General features: G+C 37.2%; 1 protein-coding gene across 1 annotated transcript; it reads right to left on the reverse strand.

Moving 5' to 3' along the window:
- Positions 1-1477: 1477 nt before the first annotated feature.
- Positions 1478-14210, reverse strand: LOC139734018 (agrin-like). The gene is made up of 7 exons (XM_071644825.1): positions 14147-14210; positions 9162-9269; positions 7552-7908; positions 6618-6776; positions 4046-4195; positions 2340-2528; positions 1478-1524 (listed from the first exon to the last, which is right to left on the reverse strand). Exons 1-7 carry the CDS (start codon positions 14208-14210, stop codon positions 1478-1480), a joined length of 1074 nt encoding a protein of 357 aa, XP_071500926.1.
- Positions 14211-19082: the final 4872 nt, after the last annotated feature.

Here is a 19082-nt window from a genome sequence, read left to right on the forward strand (position 1 = left end):
GGGAGCCTGCAAGAAAATCAATATGACGTGATCAAACCACCTATAGGAAGAGCCTATCAAACCTTAATATCAAATCCCTGAAACATTAATAAGCCCGGTCGCGTTGGTTATCCACATAGAGCATTCGATTTTACCCAAAGTCGGTTTCCATATATGACATGCTTCCCCTTTTCAAAATAATCATGTGTAATTCGCACTTGTTCCCCTGAACAGGTTGTATCCACATCAATCATGTGGCCTTGTGCTTTAATGGAAGAAAAAGAGACGTCAGTTTCAAACAGTATCATAAAAGTTTTATTTTAAGAATCTCATGTGAAGGAAAAGACAGGAAAAACATGATTTAGCATGCATGTAAGCTGATAAGACAGAATGACTTAGAAGTTCCTATAGTGAAGATGGTGTTATAAGATATAATGGAGTATATAAAGGAAACCATAATAGAGATCTCAATTTGATATATCAAGCTTACAATATGAATCAACCAATTAAAACATCTGTACCTTGATGGCATGTAGGCCTTATATGATTACAGAAAAAGTAACAACAGGCAGTGTTGTTGTTGTTGTTTTAAAGAACGAAAGAAGAGAGAGAGAAAAATGGGGCCCTAAACAAATAATTTGCCCCAAAACAGACAGTGTTACTGGAGGTATATTCATTTCCGAGGAAATTACAGAGTATATGAATTTATGTCAGTTTAGTTATAAGTCCACAGAAACCTCACAAAACTACGTTAAATTGCGTCTGAGAACTGAATAATTGTGATAGAATGGTGCACCATAATTTTTTTTTTTTGTAATATACGCAGCAGTGTGTCTATGGAACTTTGCAAAAAAAAAGTACAGATTCCTCACTAAAATGGACATAAGTAGGCAAAATAAGACATTCTTTGCGACAAATGTAAACTAAGGTTGAAGGAGATTAGCTTGTTCAATTCATTGCTTTACCTTCTTTTATAATTAAAGAAAGATTATGATCGCTTGACACCATCCCAACATTTTCAGTTACTGCTTAATTATTGTCGCCGCTTTCCATATACTTCAAAAGAATAGTATATCAATATATTGTTTAAAACTTTTATCTGTTGATAATACGACTCTCTTATCGCAATATATCGAAAGAAAAACAGGCAAACTGCAACTACATGATCTCACTTGATTGTCGTAACAGGAAAGATTTAACTTACACTATCTATATACAGTACATGACCTTGTTTCAAATGCCAGTGAGTGTATAGGAGGGTCATCCTGAAAGCAATGCAAGGCACTATCAAGAATGAGTTACATTCAGTTCTTTATTTTTCTCCCGGAGATCATCCACACAAAAGAGTTCATTCCCTCTTTGGTTTTGCAATGTAAGCACTAAACGGACTAGAAGACGAATCCAAGTTGTCACTAGCACTTCCCGAGTCGAAAGCCTCTGAGAACGAAAAGTGAGCGCCGCTACTACTGAATGACTCAACTCTACCTGTCGCGTTCGCTCACGGAAAGCCCATAAAAGCGCTCTTGGCACCGTAGGCGGTGTAATCTGCAAGGCAAGCGAAATGTTGCGTTATAGATTTTATTGAGTGAAACTTAAACCTCAACAATGCAATGTACATATTGGAATTGATCCAACGTTTTTAAAGCGAAATCAAAACGGTGGTTACAGCCGGATGCTTAATTTAAGTACCGTAAGTGGCGAGGCAACTAACTCAATTTTGTTGATTTCGTATATCTCAGGTCGTGCAGAGTTCGCTATGAGCTCTGAATGTTTGGAAATGCATAAGACTCATTAAGCTGTATAGGACCAAAATACATACTCTCAATTATATACATTAAAGAAACAAGTTTTTAAACATATTTATCTTGACATGGGTGTTTCAGTTCCCGCGAGGGGCACGCATCCTGCGTCTCCTCGGCAAATGAGAAGTTAATGTCAGCAGTTCCTATTAACATTTGCGAATCGGTTATTCAGAGCGACTATAAGAAAAAAAAAATTAATGTACCTCAACAGGATACAATCAACAACATTAATTTGCTACATTTCTAGCTTGACAGGACTTGGCTCGTATATCTGAATGTAGCAGAATTTCCTTATATTACAATTCACTGCGCATGTTCTCAAAACACTAACAACAGTTTATAAAAACACGTTTGTTTTTTGTTTTTTCAAGAGTTTATTCTACAGTATACAATTGCATATTTTCGGGATAATGTTGAAAATACAGAAAGAATACGAAATTGTACCTCCAAAAGTACCTCCAATTATGATCGATGACCATTTTGATTGAGCTAGCAAAAATTCACATGAAATGGCATAGGTTATATCTGTAAATGATACTAAATGAAAAAATCCCTTACATCTCCTTCGTCCTACGGGCACAGCGTTCCCGATGTTCCGCGTGGTCCCGGGGCAGTGCCCGCGGAATGCAAGTGTAATGGTTGGGTCCTTACAGTGGGCCAGTTGAAGAAGACACGGATTCCAATAAGTCTCCCCATCAGTCCCACACACAGGGTCTTCGAAACTGTCGCAGATTCTGGCACACGGATCTGCGAGAAAGATAGTTCAAGTCATCAAAATAAGTTAAAAAGAAAAGTTGAATTCAAATTTAAACTTGAAGAGGAAATGGAATTCAAATGAACAATCAGAACAGGAAACGCTTAATTTACATCGGACAGATACTAAGACCGTAATGGAATCAAAGATTTTTCTTTTGTTTTGTTTTCACGAAACATTGACATCTATACTAGTATGTCCCGCGCAACGCATACATAATTTATGTAATATCAAGAAGCGTAACCAAAACCTTTTGCAGTATAAGTAAAGATATCGTCAGTATCAAATAATCGTTTGCGGGCAAAGAACTAAAATCACAGCGATTTGAGTAAATCGATATAAAGATCATTAAAGGACAAGTTCACCTTCATAAACATAAGGATTGAGAAAATGCAACAATATTAGTAGAACACATCAGTGAAAGTTTGTGGAAAATTGGACAATCGATGCAAAAGTTATGAATTTTTTAAATTTTTGTGTTGGAACCGCTGGATGAGGAAACTACTACAGCTTGTGTGTCATATGCGTACAACAGTATAAAGAAAATATAAAAGAAAATTCAACATATTTTCACTTTTTTCGCATAATAAAAGAGCAATTGACTTGCCTCTTTCTAAAGGCAGGGGGAATAATATTACCCATAACATTTATCGGTAACGAGTCAGGGGAATGTGTACTTTTTTCAAAAGATGGAATTTTGTGAAATTCTCTTTACATTTTCCTTATATTGTTGTACGCATGTGACATCTAAGTTATTCATACACTGCAGTAGTCTTCTCATCCAGCGGGTACTGCACAAAAACTTCAAAAATTCATAACTTTTGAACGGATTGTCTGATTTTCCTCAAACTTCCAATGATATGTTCTACTAATATTGCTACATTCTCTCAATCCTTATGTTTATGAAGGTGAACTTGTCCTTTAAACTTTTATTATGACGACTCACATACGTTATGAAGTGATTTCTTGTTCGATAAGAATAACTTTACTTTTCATTCCTCTAAAGTGAATTTCCTCCATTATGAATGACTACTCGTTTTGGAAGAATTCCCAATTCTAAGGAGCTACTTACATTAAAAAAAAAAATCATACCTCTCATGATTGTACCTCTTACTGAAACCCAAATATCGGTATGCCTAATCGTAAGTTATTTTGCTTTCTGAAAGGAGATGGTTCTAACGATTTTTTTTCTCCATTAACTCTATTGTTTTGAACAATTAGTTCCCTAATATATGCATATTTTTGTTGTTGTTGCAATACATTGCACGTTTTGTTTTCTTTGAATCTGTATCGACAACAAACGTGTTATAATATTAGAAATAAGATTTCATTTGAATTTGACTTTGACTTTGAATAAGTTTCCATGTCCTTATGATCATAAGTTCCAATAACGTTTCCTCCCGTCAACTGAGAAATAACCATTCCTTCTTTTTAATACACAGATCACGTCACAAAATATATTGTATAAAGATAGTGATAAGCCACAACCATGAGTGACGTCACGACATACCAACGGTGCCCGGAACGCACGGTCCTGCGTATCGCAGCCTGAGGGTGGGGTCCTTGCACGCTGCCACCCCGTACTCGCAGAGAGACGAGTACGTCACTCCGTCACTTCCGCAGTGGGGATCTTTTGCTGGTTGGCACAGGTTTGGACACCCTGTACGCATGAAAAAAAAAACCAAACAAACGTAAGACAGAATACGTGAGGTTATGATACACTGCACTGACATTAAAGATCTTCCAAACATCTGACCCTTCTTTCACCGACATGGAAAATCTGTTTGGACAGTATATACAATAACGGTATACGATTCCAATACACTAAATTAATTTAAATGGATATTGCTCGTTATCTGAACATGGTTTTGTGCGAAAAAAATAACTGTCTGACCTCAATTTTCCACTAATTTGATGTGAAAACTCAAAGAACTCATGGCTAGGATCCCTTAATAGTGAATATAAAGATACCTTCTATAGTTATAAATCGAATTTCCCATGTTCTGTACGAAATGACTTTTACATAATAAATATCACACTTTTGACATCTTGGGCAATTCATTACGCATGTTGAGAAGTACGTCATTCCACTTTAATATCTAATTTGATAACCAGATATCAATCTCATATTTCTCTGTGAGATTGTTACCAAGTTTGTCCTTACACACAAAAAAAAATAATGGGAAAAACATGTGTCAATATTCACTCATGCTGACTATCTTTGCAGCAATGCGCATCTCCGTATGGCTATCTAAAACATGTACAGATAAAAATGAAGATAGTAATTTCAATTAAAATAATCATTATCATTGTAAGAATTGCTTGTCTTCTTTGCTTGTGCAGATTCTCAAGGACAAATTTCACGGCTTGAAAGAATGACTAAAACATCTCTTAATAAAACCAGCACCTGCATGAACTTCCAACAACTAGGCTTTACTTTTACCGGAATAATTGATTTTGAAGCGAAGGAAAAGGACGCGGGGACAAATTCGAACAAAATGATAATAGAAATGACTATGTGATCTTTATGCACCAGAGCTTGTTAAACATGGACAGTCGTGAGACTCTGAATTGGAAATAACCTTAGTGTCATTCAATTTCGAATTTAGATGAAATTTAGTTCTAGTCCTATCATCGAAATAAACAATATGAATAGAATATGAATAGGTTTAATATTATGATCAAAACGAACTATGTTTAGGACCAAAATGAACGAAAAATCGTATGATTTATTGCTATATAGATGTATGCAGAAAAGAAAGTGATAGGAAGAGTCCAAGATGACTGCATATTGGATGGGAACATTCAAGAAACAAACAGGAATATGTACATACTGATATCTGTATTTCTATGACAAGCTCAGACACATTCAATCGGCTACGCCTTAATGCAACACAGCAAGGTTACGCGGAGCAAAACATTTTCTGAGGAAGAGGTTGGGATGGGGGTGGGGGATAGAGTATAATAGATGGGGAGAGTGAAGGGGGATACACCGCCTCTATTTGAGTGTGGCCCACACTATGACGAAAATGTAAAGGAGCAATTCAAGATCTCACTAACACACCGCATTGACGTCGCCATGACGATGTTGGCACATCACGCACACGTGCTTATGAACTTGAATTCCCTTTTCATTATTGTTATCAAATTTTATTCTTTTCGCTCCGAGGAGAGTATCTGGAATATTCTGTATCGAAGTGCGTGAAAGACTTGTCCCCTGAGAGGGATCGTCCATCCGATTGAAAATGTCAATATCAGCAAGCCACGCCTGCAAAGTCTCGAGCGTGACTGTACGAAGTGTTAAGGAGATAGTCATGCTTGCGACAGTGTTTAGCTCCCTTGGGTATCCGTAGTCTGACCCCGCCTCCCTGGGACACCTTTCATAGACAAGGTAGCAAGTTATGAAAGTTGTGATAATTGCAATTGCAAAAGCAAGAATTCAACTGCTTACAGGTTATTGGTTGTTGCCTAACTGCAAAATGATAATCGCAACCTTTGTTGGTAGAATTTGTTGATATTTTTCATGCCCTTGGAGAATGTCTCATGTGGACTGCGAGTTTTGATTAAGTCTTGACGACTTTTTCTGCCATTAAGACTGTGCTAAATTAATGTGTATAAAATGCTGACTAAATGTTAAAAGCAAGCGTCAATATAGGGAGATTTCATCTTAAGTTGAACTATCTGAGGAAACTTAAAGTGAAAGTAGGAGTAATAGCATAGTTATCTGATTATCATTCTCACCGTTTGAACATGAAAAGGGTAATGAAAATGTATCCATCGCATGGGCTATCACTATGAAACCATTCCTCTTCTGAAACCTAACTTTTGCTTGATAAGTGAGCTTAACTAAGTGTTGTTTTCAGAGCTTACAGGTACCTCACATTCACTTTTCTCACATAATTCGCCAACTAACTTTGTAGAAAGCGAAACAATCAAGAAATCTTCTTGTAACTCCAAAGGAAGTTGCTGTCGATTGCATTTCCTTTCACATTTTCCTCTCTCGAGAGAGTGACTGTCGAAATTTTGCAGTTGTCTCAGTCCGATATTTTTTTTCTGTGTGTGTGAGGCTATTGCTTACTCACTAATTGGTGCGTGGGGACAGGCTCCGGAGTAGGCAACAGACAGCGAGCGGACTTGCGAGATGCAGCGATGTCGTCGGAGTTCGCATTCACTTCTGTACGTCACGTTCGTCGAACTGCACACGGGGTCGTAGACGGAATCACACTGTATTCGGCATCGTCCTGACAGAAGGAAAAAGAAATTATTAAGAAAGCCATGTTTGATGTGTGCTTGGCTCATCACACCTGAGGGAGAAAGCAAGGAGGTGAATGAAAACGGCTGGTAGAATACCAGCATCTTAAACTCAAACAATAGCAGGTCTCTATCACTCAAAAGTATATCATTCTGCTTTTCTGTTAATGGTGACTCAATAAACCAAAAATAAAACACAGCTTCAGCCTTTTCATCAAATGCTGTATAATCCTCTCATTTCCATTATGAAAGAAACAGCGCAATGTAGACGTAAATGTAGGCCCCCCCCCAAAAAAAAAATACCTGCCAACTACACACCAACAAACAAACGAACAAACAAACACACACAAAAACCCAAACAAACAAAAAATGTTGATATGTAGTGTCATTGAGGAAGGAAAAGGAGTATTCTAGTAACAGTTGATAATGAAGCTGAAAATTCTTTCATGATTTATGTTCAACCGTTCGACCTTTTCGACCCTTTTTAGCTACCGATACTAGGCTTGATTAATCACTTCAATTGCAATTCACTAAACTTTACAATTCCATTTATTTTGAAAGAATGAATCTTTAGATATTGCGCATTGTGACATTGTGCTTTTTAATTACTGACTTCTCGCTGACATTCATAATTCATTCAGAACTTTTAATATTAAGATAACGCCTTATGTATATCTGAAAAAATGGTGGATACCTCTCGGATGAATAAGAAAAAAAAAGGAGAAAAACTCAAACTTAATCAATTTATGTGGCCAGGGAGATTACCAGTCAGAGCTGCGGCACATTCACCGTTGTATGAGACAGCCACTGATTTATCATTGTGTCGACATGCGTCCTTCTGCATCTCACACTCCGACGAGTAGGTACGCTCCCGCCCGAAGCCCTGGCGTCTACTCGTGGCGCACACCGGCTCGTACACCATCGGGCAGCTCTCGGGACACTGGCATGGCCCGACGTAGTTGACCATCAGCGTGCGATCACGTGTTCGACACCCTTCCATTCGCATGTGGCACCCCGAATCGTACGTGCGCCCATCCGTGCCGCAAACGCGCTTACTGCTGGCGCCGCATCGCTGAGGACACGGATAGGGCATCGCTCCTTCCGGTGGTAAGGTAACAGGATCTATTCAGGACAGCAGAATGACAGCAAATTTTACAGAAAATCAGCTCTCAAGACGAAAAATTGAAAACCCGAATATAAAAATGACCCAAGTCCATTATGAAAAAAAAAATGAAAAAAAATAGACACTATTGAATAATTTCCTAATGTTTTTAGTTTTTTTCAGTTAATGGAATGTATCTATACAAATTTAAATGTAAAACATTCATTTGACCGATTATCTACCTTTGATCGACTGTGTAAAGTGTCTCCAAAGACGATAGCCAAATTTGGACTTGGGTCGTTTATATATTCAGGCATTCAATTATTTACTACTAATACCACTGCTACTTCCACTAGCTTTTCAAGTACTGTTACTTGACTATTGCTGTCTCAAATACAACTAATTATTATTCTGCTTCTTCTACGAATTCTCTTCAGAATGCAGGCAGTTCTTTCCATGGCGGGTTAAACTACAGCAAAGCAAGACAGGTGCATGAAGAGATGTCTACTCGTCCAAACGGCATGGTAACCTGGGTCATGTAATATTTATCATAGTTTGAAATCAAACCGAGAATGCAAGTGATAATTTTCATAGACAAATAATATCTTTTACCTAGAATCATGAAGTGTTGGGGGAAAGCAAGTCTAAAAAACAGCATGTAATTTGCCAACATGACGAAATCATGAACATACAGTTTGCAAATATGACTGAAAAGCACTAGCAACTGCACATCGAATTATCAATGCTGCCTTCGTAAGTCGCTTTTACCATTAATTTCTGTAAAACAAAAATAAAAATATGTGGTTTTCTATTTTTCAGTCTGTACTTGATGCTCTATATAATTTGGTATCTAATGTCGTTTTCTTTTCAATCATGATGTGCAAGACTTATGATCGTAAATGATATCAAATTTTGTTGAGCTTGAAAGCTCTTTGTCAATGTAATTTGGGACGTTTTGAAATACAGTGTTCGATCTTTTGTGCTCATTCCTCTCACGGAAATCTGATGAATTCAAAGCAAATCCACTTGAATAAATCATATACGGCAAATCGGCAAATACCTTATTATCTTGTGAGCATCAAGAATACAATAGTTGATTAGAATCAGGGAGGTGAGAAGAACTCGCCTTCCTGGTTTTAATTGAAAGCAGTCGTATCATTACTAACAAGAGATGCAACAGCATAACTTCAGATAAATTTGGTTTGATCGCAGAGTCCCATCAAAAGACAACGTCTGAATTGTCAGAGATTCTTTTCAAACAACAAACTGATACCATTGGGAAATCTCATCGGCACTGTGTTCCTGGCGGCTGGGGCAGCTGTGGTCCACATCCCAACTTCTTCGCTTGTCTCCTCACTGCTCTCTGGTACGGAAAAAGTTTCTGTGACAACAGATACGAATATAGTTTTCGGGATAACTCTTCGAAGTTGTGACACAGTGCCATGAAATATCAGAGATGACCGAGAAATTAAAGGTTACAAACAAAACCGTCTTGATATCCATATTATATGCTCCTTCTTCGTTCAATCACATGGAAGAATTTTCAGCAGATGCATCTCATGATTATATTTTTGATTCATTATCAAGTGGTTGGGGACTCATGACCGTAATATGACAGGCATAACAAGTGAGAAAGAAAGAGCAATAAGTTATTTGTTTCAAGTTCTTTCTGTTACCACCAGGAACTGGCATCAACTTTAAATGGTCTGGTGTAGATGACGATTTCAAATCCCATGTTGGTTCATCATGTACCTTTTGAAATACTCACGTAACAGGTGTATATGTGCATATATGAAATTATTACTCATTATACAACACCTCAGAATGATGTCGAATTGTGATTGGCCAAGAACATGTCACATGACATTCAATAGTATACAAATAGTGAATGGTCACGAGTGCAAAATTCGCCTCGTTGAATAGAGCGCCTCTATCTTTCACCTCGTGCGAAATCTCGTTCCATTGCACGAGTAAAGACCATACACTATTTGATTTATACAACGTCCAAGTAGATCTTTTTGGTCTAAGTAGGCCTAGAAGTATATATATGTATGAAAAATATAGCCATACTTACACGTGGATCCACTGCGATTCTCTTTCTGGCTTGTGCAATCAGTGTAGATACAGGTCACAGCTATACTAGCGCTCATACACGTACACTAGCACTACGTAGGAATACGTACGCGCATGCATGTACCGCACACGTACACTGCGCTAGCTGCATGCGATCCTCAATATGCAACACACATTACACGCAGTACCGTACAATTTCTCGAGCCGTGGAATAGAACGAAAAAATCGAACCAAGTTGCACGCAAAAATAGAACCAAAATTGCACGGTGCGTTGAATGGAGTACTTATTGAATATCACGTCACCAACAATCCTCCAATCAAATTACAAGGATCTACTTGGACGTTGTATAAAAAATACCTATCAAACTCATTGAGAGTGACAGCCATACAATAGGCCCCTGGCATGGGCCTATTGCACGGCTCGAAGGTACTATAGCACAGCTTCGCGGGGGGCTACTAATGCATGGCCACTCACAGAGTTCTGTGGCTCACAGCAGCAAAGCGCTAGCAAACTACATTGTACGTGCTGGCCGGCTGCGCTGCGCTGCCGGCAAGTCTCACAGACCATACCAGGCGCGGCGGAGTACTGCAACGTTAACGTGTACGCGCAGCTACTTTACCTAGCTAGTTGCATGTACTGCGGCCTTTATACCTACTGCTGTGTTTTTACTTTTGACTCTGATCTGCTACGTGGACCACAGTGATCCCAAAATCAAGACTTCATTTCAAGTTGAGAAACCGTAATTTCATTATTTTTCTGTGTTTTTATACAAAATCATTTTCGGAAATAGACAAAGTCTAGACATACTACTAGATCTACCGACATCTCAGATCGGTCTAACAGTCAGGCCTAACTCGATCTAATGTTAGCGTAGAATGGGTATAGACCCTGCGGAGTTTGTGATTCCTGTGACTGTGTGGTCAAATCATGACGAGTGTTTGAGAGCAGTACACAGGGTGGTTTACAATTCTCGGCGTATTTGTTACATTTATTTTTGGGCCTTCCTGAGTTGGCGGTCACTAATTTAGTACTGTGATTGTGGACAAGGTGTTGTATAAAACGAATAATTTATGGTTTTGTTCGTGCGTTGGGGCACGTAATACCGCACTCGGCGCGAGATTCGCCACTGGTCTATTCAACGCGGCGTACGCGCCTTGTTGAATAGACCAGTGGCTTATCTCGCGCCTCGTGCGATATTCGTGCCCTATGCACTCACAACTCATAAATTATTCGTATACTAATCATCATACCGTTACAATGAACAGGTTCAAAGAAAATATCTGAAAACACGCAACCTTGAAAGTTTGGCCACTGTTGGCGCAGCCACGGCTGTTGCGTCAGTCTTGGCTGCAAACAGTTTCCAACATAAGCCAGTCTCGTGTGAAGTCCGGTGTTAGCACATTGGCCTCTCAGCAGCGAACAATGACTGGGCCACGTTTGACCGTTTGAATCGCAGACGGGACCTCTGATTGTGTTTGGCGGACACCGGCGACGTATCTTCCTGCAACCTTTGAAATGATCGACGAATTACATGTCAAAATATCCATTGATGAAAAAAAAAAATGAGGAAAAAGTGACCACGCAAGGAAATAAAGATCATTTACAGGAATTTATAATTACGCTCTCAAAACACTTAAAAATTGTATAGCAAACATTAAAATGTCACTGACTCTGAAACAAATGTTTTATGTCAATCACTACTCATAACTTGTAAACACTTTTTGCGAAAGATATACATTTTTCTGTTTGAATTCAAGTCGAAAAAGGGAAATTTAAAAGATTATAAGGTCCTGTAGGGCGATGGGAAACTATTTACATCATCTTATTCAATTTTCCAATATTCCAATCTCACAAGTGACATTTTATACTTTCTAGTTCTATTTTTATGATTATGATTATGTTTGTTTGTTTTTTCTAGTTCACAAGATGGCTGGACAGCCCATATTCAGCTGCATAAGCTGGTCTTCCATAGGGTCGAGTTGTATGTATACTACTTGGGGCGGACCACTTCACAGGATATTTATGCGCCCTACTCTTTGCGATGAACGAATAAAGCAGGATCATTTACTTTCGTCGGTTGGGATTTGAGGGTTTGATTCTGATGAAATCTCTGACTTTTTTTTTCTGTGATTTCAGCCTCTTAAAAAAAATCTAACTTAAACATGACGCGGTATATTGTACTCAAGGGCGCTTTAAAGGGGCCGAAAATACGTGATTAGTATGTACATCACTTTCATCCTGATGCCAATTTTGCAATTCACACTGCAAGTCGAAGAATATCTATTGCCACTTATAAGTTCATAAGTTGATGGAAACATTATAGTAATGATTTGACATGATGATTTGATATAATATGACGAGCAATAACCTTGAACTCAATAAAATCAAGGTCGAAGTAGATTCAAGGTTACCATGGTCACAGGTAGAGAAACAACAACTTGATGTCATCATAACCAGAAAACAATGCACGTCCGTTTGTACCTCTTAGTCACTGCTGCCATTCCTGCCCCATCATGTTCAATGCCTCCCCTTTTTATTTATAAGGGCCGTTACCATGGAAATAACTTTAATAAACTTTTCCTTCCCGCTCGAAGCAGTTTGGGGGACTTGATACAGACAGCGTGACGCAAAGGATATACTCTCTAATCAAAACACGCAGAATCCTGCTGAAATTGAACATTGCTACTACCGCAGAGTTCCCTGTCTGCTGTCATCAGTCCTTTTATTCCCCTTCGATGGGACTTTATTCTGTGTGTGTGTGTGTGTGTGTGTGTGTGTGTGTGTGTGTGTGTGTCTGTCTGTCTGTCTGTCTCTGTGTCTGTCTGTCTCTGTCATGTCTTTACATTATTCTCTCACTCTCTTTGTAACAGATAAAAGAGACCCTACGATACTCTGTTATATGTCTCTATTCTATTCCACTGTTTAACAATGGTCTAGCATGACTAGAGTTTAAAACGGCCATCTAAAGAACGTTCAAAATCAATATCAGACTGTCTGGTGTTAACCAAGTTATCCTTCCAGCTGTCTTCAAGCTTTGCAGCTGTAGACAATTATTGAATGACTTTAATAGCCACTCAGCTGAGTATGGTAATGCACGCCTAGAAAGAAGGAATTCCTTGATTCTTTTTTCCCACAAGTTACAGATAATAAATACTATGGCCCTCTCTTGGGTTTGTGGTTTGGTGTGAAAATTTCAAAGGAATAATGTAGGTGCTATAAGCATCTCGATTGTGTAAATACAATTGCGGGCAGCTCAAATAAAGAACCCTTTAAAGGCACACTGTAGTGACACTTAATATTTATATTATGGACTGATATTTACGTTTAATTTCCACTTAAATATACTCCTTACCACTGACAGTTTCACCCCTAACACATTCACCTTTTACATTGTATTTCTCACATCTTACAGAAGACCAGATTTATAGCAACAAAAAATTGTTGTGAGCTTCTGTATACAAAATTCAATTCAATTCAATTCAATTCAATTCAATTCAATTCGGTTTTATTTCAAATCAAAAGAGGCATAACAGTAAGTCCGCAGACTAATAGTGTCATGCGTACAGAATAAAAGTACATGCATGATACTTTAAGAATACTTTATTTTATTTTCAATTCTTAATTTTGTGGCTTTGCGTGAGTACAGGTAAAGCCATGACATCCAACGTAAAATTGATGAGCATCCTAGATCCATGTATATGCAATATCATAACCTGAGATGTTATAGGTGGAAAACAGCAGTCACACTTAGTCAAGGTGGAACACTTTGACAATATGACAACAATATCGTCAGAATTCCATGATTGGACGTTAAAAATAATTTCACAGGAGTTGAACTCGAATATCACATCACATTCAAGTATTGCAAAGAGAATCTGACGAGAGCCTGCTTGCACTTCATTACGCGGAACCTTAGAACACGATGTCCACTGTATCTACTGTCGATTGTAAACATCATGTCTTATCTTTCCAACTATACCACTTTATTAAAGATAATATGCGCAATGAACCTATGAAAAGGAACGCTGATGATGAAAACATCGAATGATCGTAGCAACGATTTGAAGAGAGAATCATAGCTGGAATTCACATTTGTGCAGATTATACAATGCGTAAATGTATTATTTTAGGTGTAAGTTTGGATATTATTGTATCTTTGCGGTAACAATGGTGCATATACTTACCCCGCTGACTCAAACTAGGTGAGTAGACGGCAAACAGGCAGACGAAGAATAGAAGAACCTTCATAACGCTGGTGGACGGTCAAACCAGCTTTAAAACAAGGATAAAGAAAATATGCTGCCTTAGGTTCAGTTGATAAAAAAACAAAACAAAACACAAATAACATTAGCATGTGAGATGATTACCAAATATATGTGTTGTTTCGTTTTTAGTTTGTCGTGCTGAGGGACGCCTGTGCCGATAAAATGGTTCCCGTCGTAACATTTCAAATACTTTACCACTACCGTCATTTGTTAGGGGATGGGAGGGAAAAATAAGCAATCATCACATTTCCATGTATTGCTGCATACTGTGAAAATCACTTTCTCTTTCCTTACTGATTAATCAAGATTCAGATATCTCTTTTTAATCCAAGAAACAGAACTACGTGCAGTGATGATCTAATTACCATTTAGGTGCATGCGTTTACATGTAATGCCTCATTACCTACTGTCGCTCAGATTGAAATTCGAAGAACTGCTATAAAAAATGTCTCTGAAATCACATAAATCATGGGGAGGTCGGGGGCGAGGTAAACATGTGAAGATGACTTTGAATAAAACGTCCGAAAATCGTTGGATAAAGTATTGCTCACCGAAAGATGATAACCGATGCCAGAGGGTTCCGTTTCAGTCTAAAAGGTCATATTGACACGACGTGAGGAAGAAGACCCAATAGTTTACATTTAATCAAGGCTGATGAATGTATGTGCAGGAGCGTGATTCAATGTCTCCAATAGCCCCGTCCACTGCGAAAGATGTTGGCTATTTTAAATATTGCGTTCCCAGACACAAAATTGAGGTCGCGTGTCTTCTCGAGCCAGAAACGCGATGCAATCTTACTCAGACTTCCGCATCTCCGATCATTTTCATCTATAGGATGCTGACGCTTCTAGTTTTTATATTTCTTTGCTCAGATGGTTTGAGCAGACAGAAGGAAATGTAGATTAAAGAAGACACTGGTACATGTTAGAGAGAAAAAAGAAATGATGAAGAAAGAAATATTTCAATTATAGTCATTCACTCTCAAAAGTATATCAAGGAGATGAGCAGAACGACTGGAACAGAAAAAAGAGAGAGAGAAAAAAAATAACCTCACATGCACAATATCGTCTAAATTTGAGAGAAACTAGCACTGAAGAAACAGAATGCATTCCGTTAATACAATACGTGATACAATTCAATATTGTTGATAACAGTTACACTGATTTATTCATTATTCTTTGAACTAGTGTAAAAATAATAGAAATCAGAGGAACTTTTATGTTTTCTCCATTCTTAAAGAAAATCTTTCAAGAGAACAGAAGTGCCCAAAAGATTGTTAAGCATTCGAATTAAAGATTCCATCACTAAATTATCTGAGCAATAGGATATGACTATATCAAAGGGTGATTAAGTATATCTTTGTGCGATGAAATCCTATGAATTTGCATAATAATGATATTAATGATGATGATGATCGTAATAACATATATGTATATATATATATATATAAATATATATATATATATATATATATATATATATATATATATATAAGAATAACGAGGAAAAGTAACAGATTCATACGGTTGCGGAAAAAGAATAAAGATGTGGAAATATGACATGCAAAAATATATAAAGAAATATTTTAAGGTTTAAAGATAAATGTGTATTTCATTGGGTGAAGACACAAAGGAAGATGGTCAAATTGACAGTTTAATAGGTAGATAGAAAGATACAGAGAGAAAGAGATAAAGAGTGAGGGGAATAGTGTATGTGTGTGTGTGTGTGTGTGTGTGTGTGTGTGTGTGTGTGTGTGAGGGCTTAAAGACCATCACGATATAATGTCAGATATGGGACATATAGAGATATCGGGATATCAGACGCACGGGGTGGGGTGGAGACATAATCACTCATATTCACGGCAGACGGGAAATGTCCGTCAGCTCTTGTCCCGCCATGTCGTTGGGGAGCGTCCCCCGTGTCCATCGGTTAAAGTCACAGACCATGACGTTAGCTCAGTGTAGCCACTCTCTGGAGGCTGAGGAGGAAGTTCTCTCCCATGGGTGACTGGATGACGAATATCACCCCTCTTCTCCCTATAAGGCCACACCTTAACAACTTGTTTTCATCAAAAGATACATATGACAGTAAGTACACTCAGCATTAAAAAAGAAGAAAGAAAGTAAACACTTTTTCAAGTTTATATTTCTCATAGAATATTTTGCTACAAGTTAATGTATTACATACAATATGAAAGGTAATTTAATTTGCTATCAATTTGGTAGGTCAACAAAAAGGGAAACCTTACGCATGAGTGAACACGTTTGTTTTTATCTTCAAAGGCACAAAAGTAAAAATTGCAAAAATGAACAAGATAAGTCATTCATGCGCAAGCGCTCTTCCATGTAACAATAAGAACAAAAGACGAATTTAACACAATAAAAAAATGACTTAAGTTGCAACAATAAATTTATGATCTCTATAATATCTATGAAGCCCAAAAGATCAATAAAGGCTAAAATTTGAGGAAAATGAAGAATCGGATAATAAATCGATATTCAAATGAAATGAGAGAAGAAGCAACATAAAAAATAAACAAAAATGGCAGGAATTTGAATTGATTTCTCAAATCAGGAAAATTGTAAATCATTGGTTCTTGAGTTTGTCTCACGAATTCTTAAATTACTAAATTAAAAGAATGAAATACAGATATTCTGTTCATTTAATCATCTTTAAGCACTTACTCCATATGATTTTGCCCCCTTTAGTTTCCCACTTTGATTTTGTTGGAGGTTATTAAGAGATAAGGAGAACGAAAACGTATTTTTGCTATTTCATTCATGTCTCTCATTGTGTTAGACCGGACTTTTGTTATCATTGTTATCTTGAAGGGCTTTTCCAATTGAAAGACAACATGAATTTTTTTCAACTTTTACTTTTGTGATTTGGAGGACAAAAACGAATGTCTTTACTCATGCGTAAAGTTTCCCTTCATATTGACCTTCTAGGTTGGTAACCAATTTAATTACCTTTAATATGGTATATAATACATTGATTTTCATCAAAATCTTCTATGGAAATTATGAACTAAAAAAAAGTGTTTACTTTTTTCTTTTTTTTTCTTTTTTTTTTGCTGAGTGTACATATACCAGCCCGTGCATGTCCTGTCAGAGTTATTTGGACGAACTTTCTAATGTTACTTTATTCTTCGATTTGATAACAGCTTCAGTACTTGAACTTCTAATTGGTTTGTTACAAATCGATATTACAGGTCATAATGTTGCAGAGTAACGCAAGATTGGCTTTTCATATCAAATCTGAGATCATTCCACATTAATCCATAAAATTAGCCACATTTAAACCATTTTCTTGCAGCACGTTATTATGGGATTTTGAAAGAGTTGTAGGTATTATGTAGGTTGCATGTGTAGGCTGTATATTCCTTGAGACCATAAACGTGTGAGTGTCAAGGCTTGCCTAAATAGCCTAACCATGGATTGGAATTTCCCTGCAGCTTTATAATATAAAGTTAAAGTGAAATTCCAATCCATGGTTAAGTTGACCAGAGAAAGTTAAAGAATGAACTTAAACTGAAAATTAATGTTTCATTGAAATCGGACGAAAAATTAAAGTTTATGGGATTTCAAAATGAGAGATCAATGGTGGCGGACACATACAGGCATAATGAAAGGAGATAATATCATGGCCGTCAATTATTCAGATATTTTGATCATAAAATCCAAAATGAGTGATTAAGCCAATAATTCAGCCACTTGAGCCCCTTCTATGTACAATATCGTCATTGCAACAACTAAAATATGTTGAGGATATTAACTTTCTCCTCTTCGCGGAGCAAGGGTGGATATAACATAATCAGTATCATGCGAAGCTATGACATCATCTTTGGGTTATCTTTATGACTGTAGCTATGTCACTGTTTGGGGGGAAAAAGTGTCAGCCTTAATTTCACTTATTTTCTCAACTTCGTTGATGACAATTTCTATTTTCTTTTAAACTGATTGGTTGAAGTAACTAATGGAAAGGTGAGCTATTGTCACCTGTATGCCGTGGAACCCTCGTCCCGTATTTTACAGCTACAGATTTAGCGATGTAACGTAGTAATAACAGACATTTCCTGATTAAAATCAGAATAAAAAGATAAGACAAGCCTTAAAACAATCTTCCTATGCAAGACTTATAGCAGTGTTTTCATTATTCAATTTACGTTTGTGTGTGTGTATATGTGTGTGTATGTGTGTGACGTGTGTACTTTGAAACGCCTACTTAAGAATATAAAAATAAGATATACTATAGGTGGCCCTTTCAACAAAAAAAAATAGGGGACCCTAAATAGTTTAACACCGATCAAGTCAAATATAAATACAACGCCTCTCTCTCTTTCTATCTCTTTCTTGTTTCTTGACACACACACACACACACACACTTATACATATATATATATATATATATATATATATATATATATATATATGGAGAGAGAGGGGGAGGGAGGGAGAGAGATACATGTGACAGTCTTCTTTCTTCTTGTGTAAATAATAATCATGTGTTCTGGTATGTATATGTGTGATGGACACATATAATTGCATTGTGAAATCTATGAACAGCGTGACCTCAACTATACGAGCTTTATGACCCCCCCCCCCCCAAAAAAAAAAATATCTTGAACAAATCATTCTGATTTTGGTAAATACGTTGCGTTGTTGTTCATTTAGGCTAATATAATAGCATTGTGAAATCCATGAACAGCGTTTAGTGCACTCAACTATAATATACGAGCTTTATTTATTACAAAAAGCTCTTGGTGAACAAGTCATTCTGATTTTGATAAATATTAAGTTCTGTTGTTGTTGTTCATTCTTATGCAAATATAATAGCATTGTGAAATCCATAAACA

Source organism: Diadema antillarum, unplaced genomic scaffold, assembly GCF_040938485.1.
Source record: "Diadema antillarum isolate AM-2024a unplaced genomic scaffold, OU_Dant_1.0 seq00000507_RagTag, whole genome shotgun sequence".
In the NCBI taxonomy this organism is placed as follows: Eukaryota; Metazoa; Echinodermata; class Echinoidea; order Diadematoida; family Diadematidae; genus Diadema; species Diadema antillarum.

Coding starts and splice junctions, on each gene's coding strand:
- LOC139734018 (XM_071644825.1), bottom strand. CDS start 14,210: ATGAAGGTTCTTCTATTCTTCGTCTGCCTGTTTGCCGTCTACTCACCT. Junction 9,270..14,146: donor ACCTAGTTTGAGTCAGCGGG/GTAAGTATATGC, acceptor CTGTTGTCACAG/AAACTTTTTCCGTACCAGAG. Junction 2,529..4,045: donor GTGCGTTCCGGGCACCGTTG/GTATGTCGTGAC, acceptor TCTTTCTCGCAG/ATCCGTGTGCCAGAATCTGC.